General features: G+C 42.8%; 1 protein-coding gene across 1 annotated transcript in view; it reads left to right on the top strand.

The window, feature by feature from the left end:
- Positions 1 to 5567, top strand: part of LOC143030217 (uncharacterized) — a 50454-nt gene extending 44887 nt beyond the window's left edge. The window contains exons 13-15 of the mRNA XM_076193377.1: positions 1023 to 1417; positions 3927 to 4076; positions 4822 to 5567. Of these exons, the coding sequence (XP_076049492.1) occupies positions 1023 to 1417; positions 3927 to 4076; positions 4822 to 5487 (1211 nt within the window). The 3' untranslated portion in view covers positions 5488 to 5567. The remainder of the gene's footprint in view (positions 1 to 1022; positions 1418 to 3926; positions 4077 to 4821) is intronic.
- Positions 5568 to 16915: the final 11348 nt, after the last annotated feature.

Raw genomic sequence — 16915 nt, 5'->3', positions numbered from 1 at the left:
ATAGAGATAGGACTCACCCAAGTGAGGTGTTTGAACAAGAACAGACACTCCCATCTGTGATGAAACGAGATGAACTGAATATTCAACATATGTCATGGTATTTGGAGAGAAATATGACATATCCCTTTCAAATGCAACGAGCATCAAGGTGAAGAAGTTATAGATATTCCTTAAAGTTGTGTTTACAACAAATGGTGTTAAGAATTATCTGGTGTCAGTGAATCCATCTTAATGGATAAAAAAAAAAGTATGTACAAGAGACATATATTGTCCATCATTAAGATTGTCATAACCTTGGAGAAAAATACTCCTGTGCATATATAAGAAGATTTTACTAATAATTCTGATGTGACGTGTGTTGACTAGATTTAACCCTCAAAGATATCGTTAACTTTGATGTCACTTAGCTTGCTTCATTATTGTTGTATGACTGGAGAATTAAGAGAGAACACCAAGTCGGAGTTTGGATACTTTATAGGGAAGCTCGTCATTGGGGGTTAGCTCAGTGTCAGTGAATTATGGCACTGGAATTACAGAGGAACCTAACCATCTTCTCGGGCTGTAGTCAGAGGTCATTCACCCCATTTATGTTGTGGTCGTGTGTACGTACTGACGGTGCTGAACAATCTGCAAATAGGAAATTCTCTCTGAAGGGCCCTGGCAGGTTGGATATGAGTTTTCTGTTGTATTTCCTAGTCTGTGGAAGTGATGGAGATTTGGAGACTTCACAAACCGGTACCCCTACCAAGTTACTTACAAGTACATGTAAGTCACCCTTTAATGTGATGAGTCCGATCCAGTGAAAATATATGAATGTCTGAAAAGGCATGCTGGCTTGGGAGGCAGGGAACAATTTCTATGTATTAGTTCTAGACCTAAACGGGGATAAAGATTAGATAAATCCGTTCGTACTTCTACAATCTTATTTATTGGTATAAGTGAAGACAAATATGCTAGAATGATTAATTGATCTATATATTTCAAAGTTAAACGATAAGCTAAGTGAAGATATTCTTTTACAGCCTCCCTACCCACCCTTTCGAGCATCCCTTTCATCTTACTCTCTGGGATATTCATCAATTTAGTTGGCCTCAAGGGATCCACGATGCTGGGTCTCGTGTTGGCCATTGTCTCCTGGTTGATGATGGGCCTCACCCCGTCTATAACAGCGCTCTTCATAGGACGAGCCATTTCCGGCGCCGCCTATGCCTTCATTGTGACGGTGTCGCAACCTCTGGTGAGCGAGCTGGTGTCTCCCAAGATCCGAGGGGTCGCTGCAAGTCTTCCGAGGTTCTTCTCGAACCTGGCCTCTTTGGAGATCAACGTGGCCAACATTTTCCTGCCCTGGCACCTCACGACGACTCTCTGTGCTGCGCCATTTTTTCTCCTTTTGCTTTCCATCTTATTCGTACCTGAGGTACGTATATTAGCTTTATGTGAGAATGAATACGTTTGTCCTTGAGCATATACTATATGAATTCACAGACAGTCGTGCGTGTATGCGTTCGTGTGTACGTGTGTGTGATTAGTTTATCATTATTTCTATTATGATTATTATTCATATCTAATTATTAATTCTTTCTTTTACTTTACCAATAGCTTTCTCCTATTATACACACTTTGCCCGATCGTCTCTTTCTTATAATATATCGATAAGTCAAACTGAATATGAATTGGCTATCTACCAATATGTTCACCTCTTAGATATTTCATCCACCTATCTTTCACAATTTCCTCGCACATATGAACTATCATTTTAGTCAGGGGAGTTTTTTTTTTATAATTCAGAGATTCCTCCTTGTTTCCTTCCTTCTAAGTTGGTACCACATCGCTCCTTTTCCATTCTAAAGCACTTTCCTTATTTCCAGTAAACACAACTCATGAACGCTTACAATCCTTTTACTTATATATTCCTTAGATATTCAGTTAACGATAACTCCAAGCCCTGCTCTTTTTTTTATCTATGGTATCCAGTAGTTTGTATACAATATGTGCTCCCAATTTGTGTCTTTACGTTTCATTCTAAGTAATTCTTTTCCTTTCTTCAAAGACACAATCCATAATCAATCCCAATTGTAATCTTTAATTCATCATTTCTACTTGCAATTTTACATCTTCAAGCCTATGTTTTAGATAGGCGATCCCTCCCCTGTGTTTGAAATTACTGTTGACAGAGGAATTTAGCTTTGTCTTTACTATTATGAATTATATGTTTCTGAATATTTCTTTCACTCCTCAGATTCTTGCATAATCACTTTTAGCTGTTTTGTATTTTCCTTTTATTGAATTGTTCTCTTTCTTTCCCTCCATATACCTTGTCAGCCATATACTTATTCTTTGATATATGACACAGTATATCTTTCCATGAATATTCGCAACCATTTTTATTTTCATTACTCCCATTCTTGAACTTGTCTTTGTTCAGCTTTACGTTCTATTATTTCAAGTGGATTGTTGTATTAAACATAACCTGACCTTACCTAAACACTTTTAATCTCTTCTTGTTTGTCAGTTTTTTATAGCTACTGCTACATTTTCGTCAATTTGCAATTATTGTTTTCCCTTTCTATTCTTGGTGTGATATGTTCCTCCCCTTACCCTCAAATTATGACAATTCTTCACCCAATACAATTTCTTTTAATGCAGTCAGCCGTTTTTCTCATCACTTCACTGTTGCCATTTTATTCATCTGTTTGTTTGTTTCATCTTTCATTGTGTTGCGTTCTAACTGCTCTAATTTTGGCATCCTGGGCAAAACTCTATTTCTTCAATACCTAGGTTTATTCAGTGACTTGACCTGCTAACTTTCTGAGATAGATATTGCTCTTTCAGATTCCCTCAGTCTCCCGTTGCCTGTTTAACATATCAAACAAATAGTTTCTGCATGACAGTCAGTTTATTTATACCTTTTTTCCAATTCTTATTTTTTCAATTCCACTTGTATTATTTTAAATTGTAAACAGTCTTTGTCTTTGATCCTCCGTGGCATCATATCGAACATCCTCTCAAGGAATTCACACTCTCCGGCATTTTCCTCCCACTGATTCTCTCTCTCTCTCTCTCTGTTTACATTTCTCACATTGGGTTCCCATATCAACACCTGTCAGAATTGGTGGCCCTCACGTCGTGCACCACATGTCAGGTGCTCCACCTTGAAAGTCATATGTCAGGAAAACACTGGAGGAGATAAATGGTTTATTTACATTTTAGAAGGCGTTGGGTCAGGGGCCAATATGTATTTTTTTTTTCTTTTTTTAAATACGCTACCCTCGGGACCACGATTTGACAGTGGCGATTTGCCTGGGATTGGGAGTCGAGACGATTCCGCGGAGGAGAGCGACTGGTGGCTCCGGGTACGGGAGTAGAGACGGCTGCTGCTGGGCTAAATGTTCACGTATCGAGGTGCTGGGAGCATTGGAGAGGTTCTAAGATGATGGTTGTGGTTCCAAGGAGATGGTGAGAGAAAGACGGCTGCTGCAGATATGGAAAAGTTTGTCGTCGGATCCCAAAGCGATCAATCTTCCGTCGGCCTTTATATATCAGCGAACGAGGCTCGATGCGGCCTGCGCGCTGATTGGCCGTAGTTTTCGTTGCTCTGTGTGGTAACTCACGGTAACTCACGGTCGCTACTTTTGGGTAAGCAGCCTCTCTCGTCCCGGGCGTTCTCGCATCCTACGAATTGATTGGCCGAAAGTAATCAGCTCTAAATAGCAGCACATTGAACAGAGAAAAGAACAGCTTGACAATATTCACGCTGTTATTATAGTTTCCCGAGCTGGCATATTTTTGCTCTTCTTCCTGGAGCAACAATCATCCAATTCCTTCAAATTCAAAATATTTTTTTTTTCTATGCGCTGTGCGTGTACATTTGTGTGATGAAATAGAGTGATATTCGTCAAACATATTCAGACTCCTTTTCTCCCTAGTCCCCGTACTGGTTGGTCAAGAAAGGGCGAGAGAATGCTGCCATCTCAGCTCTCAAGTCGGCTTACCCTCCTGACTACATCGAAGTCCAGTTTCAGGAGGTGAAACAGTGCGTCACTCTGAAAAGTAAAAAACCAGGAGTCAGAGAACAGGTAAAAACATCAACGTATATGTTATTGCTTTGTTTTTATTTTCCTTCATGGGGTTCTTGGATGTTGTTGTTTGGGGTGTCTGTGACGTTTATATACATTTCATTGTCAACGGGGTGCCGTGGAGTAAAATATATGTGCATGCAGTCATATTAAAAGAAAATATGTCACCTAGTGTGGAAAAGGTTAACATCATTTTATTTTGTACTTAACAGGCGTCTTAACTGCAGAAGGTTTTCCCTCATCTGAGTAACATTGCCTGGCGAGGCCCAAAATAGTACACAAATGTCCCAACTTGCAGTCAACCTCTTTACCTTAAGGAATTCCTTCCCCTGAATGAAATTATCAAACGGAGGACATGTGGCGCAAATCGCGGTCAAAGTATCAAGCTCGCTGGGACAAGTACTCAAGTGGTCTCCCACCTAGCTGTCTGTTAGTCAGTGATAGCCCTACTGGATTCCATTTTTCAAGAAAACTCAACTTACTTAGAGGTTTCCCCCCTTGTAGCATATATAAAGTATCTCTTACTTATGGCCATGCAGATTTAAATAATAGTTGAGAATATGACGACACGTGTCTTTTTAATTAGTTTCTTCTGTCCTGAATGGAATGTCTTGGTGAAGTCAGCGGAAATTTGTGAGGATGTTGCATCTCGTTTACATTGTTGCCCTGTCCTGTTTCCTAAGACACTAGCCCGAAGCCAGAGTCAAAGGGTCCTTCATGAATAACAGTGGCTTCTACATTTCAGATACACCAAATGCGACACCCAAGCAACTACAAGCCTGTCATGCTGATGGCGTTCATCTACGCCTGTTATGGGTCCAACGGCAATAGCATCATTACGCCCTATTCCACCTTGCTTTTCACTCAGGCGGGAATGACCCTCGACCCGCGCCTGTGCACCATAATCTTGGGGGTTGTTCGAATAGCCGCCGTGATCATTGGATCATTTGGCACTGACCTCTGCGGGAGACGACCCCTCTACATCGGCTCTTCGATTCTGAGTGTTTTATCCTTGGTCTCAACTTTCGTTTCCTTGACTTTCTCCTTTATACCAAAAGTCTTCGTGATAATCTCCTTAATGTGTTTTATGATATTTTCATCCGGAGGAAACAACTTAGTGCCCACTATCCTACTTGGGGAGGTTATTCCGTCGGCCGTCCAGTCGGTCGGCTGTTCGCTTTGCGTCATGGTGGATTGTATCACATATGGCACCTTTCTCTTCATCACCCCATGGCTGATAAATGTCATTTCTTTGCGATTTGTCTTCCTTATTCCTACAGCGATCAATCTTCTTGGGGCATTTGCCGTTTGGAGGTGGCTTCCTGAAACAAAAGGACGACCACTTGTCGAACTCCAGCAAGCGTTTGAACAGCACTCAAACCAAAATGGATGTCATACGACATCTTTCTAATATATCTGTGCTGTTGACATGGGATCTTTTTCAAAAAGATTATGATGGAAACCTATTTAAAGTCCCATTAATTTATTTGAAAACACATAAATCAATAAAAGTTATTATAATCACTGAGAAAGGGAAAAAAAAAAAAATGATAATAATAATAATAAATAAATAAATAAATACATCAATAAAATAAAATAAATAAATAAATAAATAAATGAATAAATAAATAAATAAATAAATAAATACGAATAAATAAATAAATAAATAAATAGATAAATAAATAGAATAAAGACTGGTACTTACTATTTGTGGTTTGCAAGATTAGCTATCTCTTCATCTTCAAAAAAGTCGGTGTCCGGGCTGATTCCAAGATAGTTCTATATCAGCTCCCCTAATCTATCCCCTACTCCCCACTTTTCTAAGAAGAGCTGACAGACAATAGCCGACCTCTTCCTTCTCCTGATTCACCATGGTCTTAGATTACGTGCTGGACATGTGGTCGACAGCTATTAGTGTTCCCACCTCCTTGCGACAGTCTTTGGTGAAATACATTTTCGTGCCATTTTATTTAAGATTTTCAGTGAAGTCTCATATATTCATAAGGTGTCCACAAATACATCGTTATGGCAGTACTCTGTCTATAAGGATATTTTCTTTTCCTCACTAGGGTCAGACGATTTTGAGAGCGAACAAACTGAATTTGTCTTATCTTTTGTACAATACGTGTTCTCTGTGAGTGACCTTGGAACTATTTTCATCTCCTAGTCGACGAAGCAACATACAACATACAGTACATATTACAATTCTAGGAATGACTGCGCGATCTTTTGACTTCTAAAACCCATCTCTCATTAATAAGCTATATAAGTCGTTAGTTCGTCCACATCTGGAATATGCTGTTTCCGCATGGTCACCGAATCTCATTAAAGACATTGACAGACTGGAAAAAGTACAACGGCGAGCCACAAAACTGATTCAAAATATCAAAAATAAATCATACGAAAATCGATTAAAACATATGAATCTGTTTTCCCTAGAAAAAGCGTAGACTCAGAGGTGAACTGATACGGGTCTTTAAGATTCTAAAGGGAATTGACAACATCAAAACGACAAAATTTTCACACTGAATGAGAATCCAACAAGATATTATGGTCTCAAACTGTCAGGAAATGGATTTAATTTGGAATTGGGTAGAAACAACTTCACCAACCGTATAATTAATAAATGGAATAAACTTCCTGCAGAGGCAGTGCAATGTAGTTCAGTTCGAAGCTTTAAGATTCGTTTAAATAAACACTAAGCAAGATGCTGTAATGCCTGCCATTTATTTTATATGATCTATTTACTTGTTTGTTATTATTTCACTGTTTATTTATTATTATTTCCTTGACAATCTGTCAATTTATTATTATTTATTATTTACCTGTTTGTTATTTAACTATACATATGTATTTATCGATTTTATCTATTAATATTTATATCATCATAATTTGTTTTTGTTATTGCTGTTGTTGTTGTTGTTGTTGTTGTTGTTGTTGTTGTTGTTGTTGTTGTTGTTGTTGTCGTCGTCGTCGTCGTCGTCGTCGTCGTCGTCGTCGTCGTCGTTGTTGTTGTTGTTGTTGTTGTTGTTGTTGTTGTTGTTGTTGTTGTTGTTGTTGTTGTTGTTGTTGTTGTTGCTGCTGCTGCTGCTGCTGCTGCTGTTGTTGTTGTTGTTATTGCAGTTGTTGTTGTTACTGTTCCCATTATCATTACTATTGTTATCATCATGATTATCATTATCAGACCAGAATGATGGCTGGGAGGGTAGTTAGGAGGGCGCTAAAGGAATTATGTGATTTTACCCAATCAGAGGAGTTCTGGATATAAATGTATTCAAAGGAAAGATCAAGAGGTTGTCAGATAATTATCTGATGAAAGGAAAATTGAGAGTGGAGAGTAAATGAAGAAAGAAGGATAGGGAGGGTGGCAGAGAAGTACTGAAGAAGAGCACATGAAAAGAAGATAAAAAGAAAGAATGCCAGGAAAAGCTGAGAGGTGCGTGGGAAAAGAATGGGCATGTATGTTATCATAATTCATTCATACTTCAATTATACTGAGTTAACATATATCACGGTCGTCGAAGTGGCATTGCTGTGGATGTGCTGTGTCTTACGACACTGCTTCTGACCCCAGGGCAGTGGACAGGATGCAGGGATGACCCGTTATTCAGGAGGAGCCAAGATAAGAGGGAGGGCGTGGATGGATGGGAGTGGTGTATGTGGGGATGGAATGGGGTGGGAGTAGATTTTGTGCCTTTGATTTTTGGTTACCTCCCTTGTAAGGGGAGAAAAACCTTTGATAAATGGTATATGTACTACTATACTATATTGTATGCTTACATCTCCAATACCATATCATTCACTACTCCTAGTACTTTACTATGCTGTTATTTCCTATTGCTACGACTACACTACAATATAAAGTATTGATAATTTTTTGATATTCATTATCATTGATATCATCTGCATCAGCGTCGTCATCATCATCGTCGTCGTCGTCTGCGTAGGTAGCTCTTACTGTGGACAAAAAAGTTAGTGAAAATATCTTATCTCATCCCACAAGATTTTTAGAAGCATGATGAGCAGAATGCCAAGGCAATAGTAATAACTCCATTATCAATTGACATTGCAAATCGCCGTATCTTATCTATATCTGAAGATATGATAATGTGCACTGCATGTTTTCATGATTACGACTTTGCTCTTCAGCTGGATAAATCAACAGACATATAACGATGTCACATCTAGTATTATATATCCTATAGTAATGGGAAAACGAAATAGGATTTTTTTAAGATCGAACATGTAGCATATTGATTAGAAAATAAATATTTTTAGACATATTTCTATACACCGGTTCCTATGAAATGACAAAGAAGAATGCGAAAAGCACTTTTTTTTTTACTAAAATATTTCTTTGTCGCAGCTCGTGCCGCTTAAATCATTTTTATCGGCTTAAGAAACCTGCACAGCGAAGCTATAGCGATAATCCCATACCACACTCCTGGTCATATGGCCATTTCCCGAAGGTTGAGTGTGGCTTGAATTTTCCGCCAAAATCATCAGAAATTTAAAATTCCCGGCTCTGTGCAGGCATGCGCAATGTCGACCCCACCTCCCCCTCCCTACCCCCTCCCTTCTTAGCCGGCTCGCTTGAGTCGTAACTTCAATGAGAAATGAAGGCTTTGCCTGTGGGAGGAGGGAGGAACCCTAAATCTGTGTAGGTTTCTTAAGCCGATAAAAATAATTTAAGCGGCACGAGCCGCGACAAAGAAACCTGCACAGCGAAGCTATGCATGAGACGAGGACAGGTGGGAGGAGAGGTGAAGCCTGATTCAAACCGTTATTACGTGTGTCTTTCCTATGGGAGACTTATTCATTTTATCACTCAGTAGAGGGGAGAAAAGAAACGTCAAGTACTCACACCGAAGAATGTGACATGCACAACATTGCACTGTTCACACAATGCGTAAATTATACGAAAATCGTATCCTGTTCAGCGGTTCCTGGCCCCTCCCCACTCCTCGGTCGCCCTTTGCCCCCTCCACCCCCTTTTTTTCATGGGATGAGAGGGGTGGAGCCGTTTCCATGGCGACACATGGGACAGGGGCGACCGAGTGGTAGAGACACCTTGTCCCCAAGGGAGTCGTCGATGTCCAGCCCCTAGGTCCCGCACCCGCTCCACAGAGTGGGTGCGGAGAAACGCCAGCGATGCCACGAAGTCCCTGATGCTGTGGGCATGCGGGGCATGGCCCGGGTCGGCTCTCTCCAAAAAGCGGAAAACAGGTGCGACCGGGACCTCGGGGTTAGGGGAATCCTAAATTTCGAGTTGTAGAGGAGATGATCCTCAGATATCTCTTCCGTGTGCTCCACGTAGTTTTCGAACGCACGGACCGGGCGCAGCGGATGTGGGCGTCCTCCCTTCCGGAAGGATTGTATTCTGAGAGGGCCAATCATGTCGTCCGCTCGGCCGTTCCTGGCCAGGAATGCTGGTGATGGAGAGAGGGTTAGGGCCGAGCTGTCCTCCTCCAGTTTGGAGAAGGACGGGTGGCGGGTGATTGCCGTCAGCTGTGAAGCCCTGTAGTCCGTAGTCAAGGCGAGCACAAAGACGACACGTTGAGGGAAGTGTTCTTCCTCCGAAATGGCCCTTTCGAACGCCAGGTACTACAGAACACGATGCAAGGACCAGGCCAGGACCGGTTGATGTCTCGGCTATCTCGAGGCGCTGATCCCTTTCATTAGGAGGGTTCGCGCCCTCTGTGGCACTCGGATGTTCATGCCAAAGCGTAGCGGATCCGTGAGAGCTGTATAGTGAGGCAAGATAGTCGCCGGTGCCCTGTTGGTGGAGGTAGCCAGCCAAGTCAGGAAGTCCGGAACCGTGCTGGCGGAGATGGTCACCATCGCGTGTCTCCGAAGGCAGTTCCGGAATCTCCGTCAGCAGGACCCACACTGCCGCACTGAGGACGGAAGGTGAGCTCTGAGCATCTTGTCTGCCTCTGTAGAGAAGAGTTGGCTGAGAGCTCCCCGTAGAAACTCCAAGTATCAAGTTGGAGTGACGCTTGGAGAGGCGCGGTAAGGCTATTGGCTAGGCAGGCTGACCCCAGTAGAAGGGGAGAAGGGCCCCATCTCATTAGCTCCCCAAACCACGGCTGGGTTGGCCAGTAGGGAGCTATCAGGAGGACCTGACCCTTGAAGGACCTGAGGGTCTGCATCACCTTCAGGTGGACCAGTGTCGCTGGAGGAGGAAAATGAATACGTACTTCCAGCTGTTCCAGTCCTTCGTGAAGGCGTCTGGGCCTCCTGTGCGTGTCCTTTGGATGCAGGTGAGGTAGAGGGGGAGCTGGGTCGTGTTTGGGGAGGCAAACAGGTCCACCTCTGGGGTGCCGTAGCGAAGGGAGAGCGACTCGAACACTTGTGGGCGTAGTTGCCATACCACGTAGGTCTCCTGAAACCTGGATAGAGCGACCGGCGTAGGGCCCCCGACCAAAGCCAGGGACGCAACAAGCTGTGGAGTGCTGAGGGTATCGGCCCGGGCAGGTCACGCGGGAGAAGCAGTATGCTCCTGTCGACCTCCCGTACCAGCCGTCGGCGCCCCAAGCGGCTCAGTGGAAGGGCCGAGGTCGCGAAGTTGAGGCACCCCGCCACCGAAGAAGGGAGAACGTGTGAGAGAAGCACGCTCTCTTGGCGCAGGGGAGCACCCGAAGAGCGCTGACTGTGTCCCACTCAATCCCGAGCCAATAAAGTCTCTGTGTGGGAGCAAGGGCAGACCCGTCCCAGTCCACCCCGAACTCCACGTCCGCCAACACTCTCAGAGCCACCGAGATGTCGGCCGATGCATCCTCCCCGGTGGGCAAATGCATCAACTAGCCGTCTAGGTACATGAGTGTGGAGACGCTTGCTTCCGTCCAGCGTACGCCTACCACTTTCACTAGTTTCGTGAAGATCCTCGGGGTAAGCGAGAAACCGAAAGGGAGTCATCGAGGCCGAGTTCGTTTCCTAGCGACCTCGTCCGTGGGCGTTAGTCAAGAGGCTTCGTCCTGGGTGAAGACGTTCCCTGAGCGTCTCCCGCTAAGACGGGCCTGGACCCTCGGTATGTATCCAACTCACCCCAAGTCTTCCCGCGGGAAGTCCTCGAAGCCCGTGGCGAGCGTCCTCATCCAATAGTGTGCTATGGCAGTTTGTGACGTCTCATCACCCACAAGCGGACTTCCATATGTTTAATACCTAGTGACATCATGTGATTATACTGTGACGTCACCGGATTTAATCATGGCGTCATAGGATCGCCTCGTGACGTCACAGGAACACAAACTGACGTCATAGGATTACATCGTGACGTCATTCTATCACATAAAGACGTCATCTTATCATACCGTGACATCACTGAGTCACAGTGAGCGATGAAATAAATTTTAACATGGTAAAATTCTCGACCATCATGACTGTAGATTGAATTAAGCTGAATAGGAAAAGTCATGTTCATTTCGTCCTGAGTCACAGTGAGGGTCGAAATTAATCTTAACATGGTAAAATTCTCGACCATCATGACTGTAGATTAAATTAAGTTGAATAGGAAAAGTCATGTTCATGTCGACCTGAGTCACAGTGGGCGTTGAAATTAGTTTTAACATGGTAAAATTCTTGACCATCATGACTATAGATTAGCTTAATTTGAATAGAAAAAAGTAATCTCCTTTTCGACCTGAGTCACAGTGAGAGTTAAAATCAATTTTAACATGGTAAAATTCTCGACCATCATGACTGTAGATTACTTTAAGTTGAATAGGAAAAGTCATGTTCATTTCGACCTGAGTCACAGTGAGCGTTGAAATTAATTTTAACATGGTAAAATTCTCGACCATCATGACTGTAGATTAGCTCAAGTTGAATAGGAAAAGTCATGTTCACTTCGTCCAGAGTCACAGTGAGCTTTGAAATTAATTAAACATGGTAAAATTCTTGACCATCATGACTAGATTAGCTTAAGTTGAATAGGGAAAGTCATGGTATAATTCTCGGCCATCATGACTGTAGATTAGCTGAAGTCGACTATGAAAACTCATGTTCATGTCGACCTGAGTCACAGTGGGCGTTGAAATTAATTTTAACATGGTAAAATTCTTAACCATCATGACTATAGATTAGCTTAAGTTGAATAGGAAAAGTCATGTCCATTTCGACCTGAGTCACAGTGAGCGTCGAAATTAATTTTAACATGGTAAAATTCTCGACCATCATGACTGTAGATTAGCTTAAGTTGAATAGGAAAAGTCATGTCCATTTCGACCTGAGTCACAGTGTTGTTTTTTTTCAAGATCAAGGCATTTTATTTAGTAATACCTAGCACTTTGCGTCAACTTAAACTTAAAACTGATTTTCCTCTTATTACACTAAATGTTTGTAGTTTATCTTTGAACTAATTTATACTAATTATAATTAACACTAGACTCCCTAAGCCTAAAGTTCTTTTGTGTTTTACTTGGGGGTGGATCATCAGGTAAGTCATCTTTAAACTCAAGCCAGATGAAGTTGATAAGAGGCTGGCTGTGGCTCATGTGAAGGGCTTGGCTGTGGCTTACGTGAAGGGCCTGGCTGTGGTAACATGGTAGAATATTTCTTTCTCGCGGCTCGTGCCGCTTAAATTGTTTTTATCGGCTTAAGAAACCCGGAAGGAGGGTGGTGCCGTGACCGGGATGTGGAGGGTGTGGACGAGCTGAGCGTCCTAGGCCTCTTGGGAGAGATAGAACTATTTCTCGAGCGGGACTTCCTATTGGGTCTGCGTGAGCCGCTATGAGGAAGGTGGGCCCACGGACCCGCCCGAAAAGGCAAACCGAAAGGTAGTAGAGGGCCACGACGGTCGGGGGCATGGGGGCCGCTGAGAGGCCCGCCGACCCCCCCACCTCCGGGGGGCCACCCTCCGCACCAGCCGACACGTCAACCCCGTCCCCCAAGAGTCCCTGGGCCGCCCACCCACGGACGACCCGGAGACGTCGGACGACGGAAGAGGTCAAAGTCTACGCCTAGGGTTTGACGAAGCAAGCCGTGAGGCGTTAGAAGACCACTGATGGTCGGAGGTATGGGGCTGCCGAGGCCTGATGACCCTCGGGGCGCCACCCTCCGTATCATAAGACACGTCCCCCTGTCATCCGAGAGGCCCGGGTTCTTACCACGGACGACTCAAAGACGTATGGGGGAATGGATTACGAGTGGAAAAGGTCAAAGTCTACGCCTAGGGCCCGACGAAGCAAGCCATGAGGCGTTAGAGGACCATTGATGGTCGGAGGTATGGGGCTGCCGAGGGGCCTGATGACCCTCGGGGGCAACCCCCTCCGTACCATAAGACACGTCCCCCTGTCATCCGAGAGGCCCGGGTTCTTACCACGGACGACCCGAAGACGTATAGGGAACGGATTAAGATCGTATAAGGTCAAAGTCTACGCCTAGGGCCTGACGATACAAGCCGTGAGGCGTTAGAGGACCATTGATGGTCAGAGGTATGGGGCTACCGAGAGGCCTGATGACCCTGGGGGGCGCCACCCTCCGTGCCATAAGACACGTCCCCCTGTCTTCCGAGAGGCCCGGGTTCTTACCACGGACGACCCGAAGACGGGGATGGATTGCGATCGTATAATGTCAGAGTCTACGCCTAGGGCCTGACGATCCAAGCCGTGAGGCGTTAGAGGACCATTGATGGTCGGAGGTATTGGGCTGTACATCTGGATCACTAATAGGGTAGTCGAAGAATGAGACAAACCGGCAACCATGCGGAAAGCGCTGAAACTATCAGTCGATTAACAAGCAGGAAACGGGCTCACCGGCCCTCAGGCCGGCAGCGGGTAAACCGCTCAGTCCCGTTTCCGCGCTAGAAGTGACGACTCAAGCGAGCCGGCTAAGAAGGGAAGGGGTAGGGAGGGGGAGGTGGGGTCGACAATGCGCATGCCTGCACAGAGCCGGGAATTTTAAATTTCTGATGATTTTGGCGGAAAATTCAAACCACACTCGACCTTCGGGAAATGGCCATATGACCAGGAGTGTGGTATGGGATTATCGCTATAGCTTCGCTGTGCAGGTTTCTTTCAGCCGATAAAACAAGGATTCAGGGCCAGATATGTAATTTATATGTACTTGCGTGAGAACATTATCATACAGAGATTCTACAATCCTTTCTTCTTTCTAGGCATAAGATAATCTGAAGGGTGTTATGATAGATTGTAATAAACCCTATAGGAACCACAGGGGTGAATAATCTTGAAAAATCTTGCCTAAATATAGTTCATATGAAAGATTTGTTTCCTTTCCGCAAATTTGGTCAGTTAGTCTGTATTTGTTAAGAATCTAGAAAGAAACGTTTGTAGTATTTAGGTAAAACGCCACAAAGTTTTACTGTGATAGCATTTGTTAGAGTTGAGCAATCTTGAATGACCTTGATCTTGTCCGTGGCTACATGAATATTTTGACTCAACACAAAGACACCCAGTGAATCTTATTTCAGGTCTTAGGAATGTATATTTCAACAGTTATAATTTCATTCCTGTTTTGAAAAGTTTATTTGAAATTTCTCCAAGCCTTTTTAAACGTTCATAGATGTCCTTACTGGAAATTACAGGAATGTCATCTAGAAACATATTTAAGAATATCATAACATGAAACAACTTGTTCACTAACCTCTGAAAGGCAACAAGAAAAGCATGACGTAACCCAAAAGGCATTGAAGGTAACATCATTGGTTTTGACAAAACAAAATATTGGAAGCAAGTTTGATATAATCCATTCAGCGAACTGACGGAACATCATCATCAATATCATTCATGACTCTTGGAAGTATTAACGACCACCGTTAGAGCTAATCGACACTCTCACTTCCATCTGAATGTGGAGCCCCGATGGTCTGACACTCGGTCTTGGTATCGTGCTCAAGATTTCTCTCCAATGGCTTCAGTCGTATTGCCCCCACATTTTCACACGAAAGTTCCCATCATCATCCTGGTGCTATAAGGCGATGACATAGAAACTACCCGGAGCCATGATGCAACACAGAAAACAGACCATCGTTTCTCCCCCAGAGTGATCTAAAGGAAAACCGTTGCCATCCACCGTAAGGCTGCAAGTTTCTCGTCAGTGAAACCCAGGGCATCAATTATCATTACACACAAATGCGCATAGAAAAGTGTCCGTGATCACAAAGGGCACTCGAATTCCCTCTAATTCGCATTCCCTTAATCTACAGCCGTTCAGATTTCGTACCGGTCCGTTACAGCGATGACCTTGTACTGGGGACTTGTGTAGCAGAGACTTTGTACAAGTTCAAATATATTATAAACAAGGTCTTGAAAGCATCATTGAATGACTAGTTTCAGTATTGTTATCTTTCTGTTTAGACAGTCAGGTGGATTTTACACTTGCTGATTCAGAAAAAATTCTATTCATATTATGTGCTTGGTGAGACGATCACGTTTAAATTGGATGTTTATTGGGTTTTAGACGGTAATCACTTCCTCCATCTCTTTGTCTAGTTGTTAATAGATTTTTTTTTTCTCTGAGCAAATTATGTTTAACAACATAACAACGGAAACTAATAACAACAGCTCTACTAAACTCCCGAGTAGTCGGAAAGGAATAATTCCCGGTGGAACGAAGCCCTATCTGTGGCGTTTTTTTTTGTTTTTTTTTTTTTTTTTTTTTTTAGGCCGATGTTGGTTCGCCTCACCTCCCAGCCAGGGTTATCTGGAACGAACGCGACATAATCATCAGTGGGCTTCACGAATCGAACTCACAACCACCTGCTCATGGGGTCGACACGATACCCACTGGCTACCACCAGTCCCATTTCTCTCCTTCTCTTTTGATGATAATCTGTGGACATCACTCGCCTGAAAGTGTCATGTTTGTCTTATTATTCCTTACAGAACAACTTTATTTTCACGTTCTTCCACTGCCTTTTTATCACTTTGAGGTCAAAACGACGTCGAATATGCATCATGTTTCTAATAGAAAAACATCTTTTCCACTACCTATTTTCACTGTGGAAGGTCGCCATTTTTGTCTTCCTTATAAATGTCAAGACATTATTTTCTATCAGTTGTGGGTGTATTTCACTACTTTCAGAAGTAATTGGACTTTGTTAGAAAAATATATTTTTATTAATTGCTGAGCAATAGTACAAAATTTCCTTGAGTTTGGTTCACCTTTAAAGTGTCATTGAATTTTTTCGATGTGCTTCAACTCCACCTGTTTTGTTTAGTTTACATTGTAGTCAGATGAAATAAGATGAAACAGACATAAGTTGAAGTAATCTATTCACCACGCTCCTCCAATGAAGTAAGAAATTGCCAATAAATCTCTTCAGGAAGATAAGTTGGACTCCAGTCCTTTAGATTTAAGCAAGGGGCTATTTCATCTTCTGTACTGGAAGAAGAAAGGGTGAGTTTGACGGTTGTCCGTTCTTATTGTGTGGAAAAAGTAGCTGCCATCCCCGCCATATATATCTCTCTATCCCACTATCCCGCCATCTCTCTCTCTCTAACTCGGTAAACACTGGATGCGTGCTTATTTCTTGGGGACAGGTGAACGTTGTTCCTGTTTTCAAAAATGGTGATGAATCGTCTATAAACAACTACAGACCAATCAGTTCGACGTCGTTTATAGATACAGTGTTACAATCAATAATAGCTAATAGAATCTGAGATCATATCGTGAGATATGATTAAACAATTTCTCTTGGTGTCTATCATATATATATATACATATATATATATATATATATATATATATATATATATATAGTATATATATATACATATATATATATACAGTATATGTATATATATATATACATATACATATACATATACATATATATATAGTATATATATATATATATATATATATATATATATATA

Source organism: Oratosquilla oratoria, chromosome 12, assembly GCF_046742065.1.
Source record: "Oratosquilla oratoria isolate Oo_2021 chromosome 12, ASM4674206v1, whole genome shotgun sequence".
Classification (NCBI taxonomy): domain Eukaryota; kingdom Metazoa; phylum Arthropoda; class Malacostraca; order Stomatopoda; family Squillidae; genus Oratosquilla; species Oratosquilla oratoria.
This window is presented reverse-complemented; position numbering and strand designations above follow the sequence as displayed.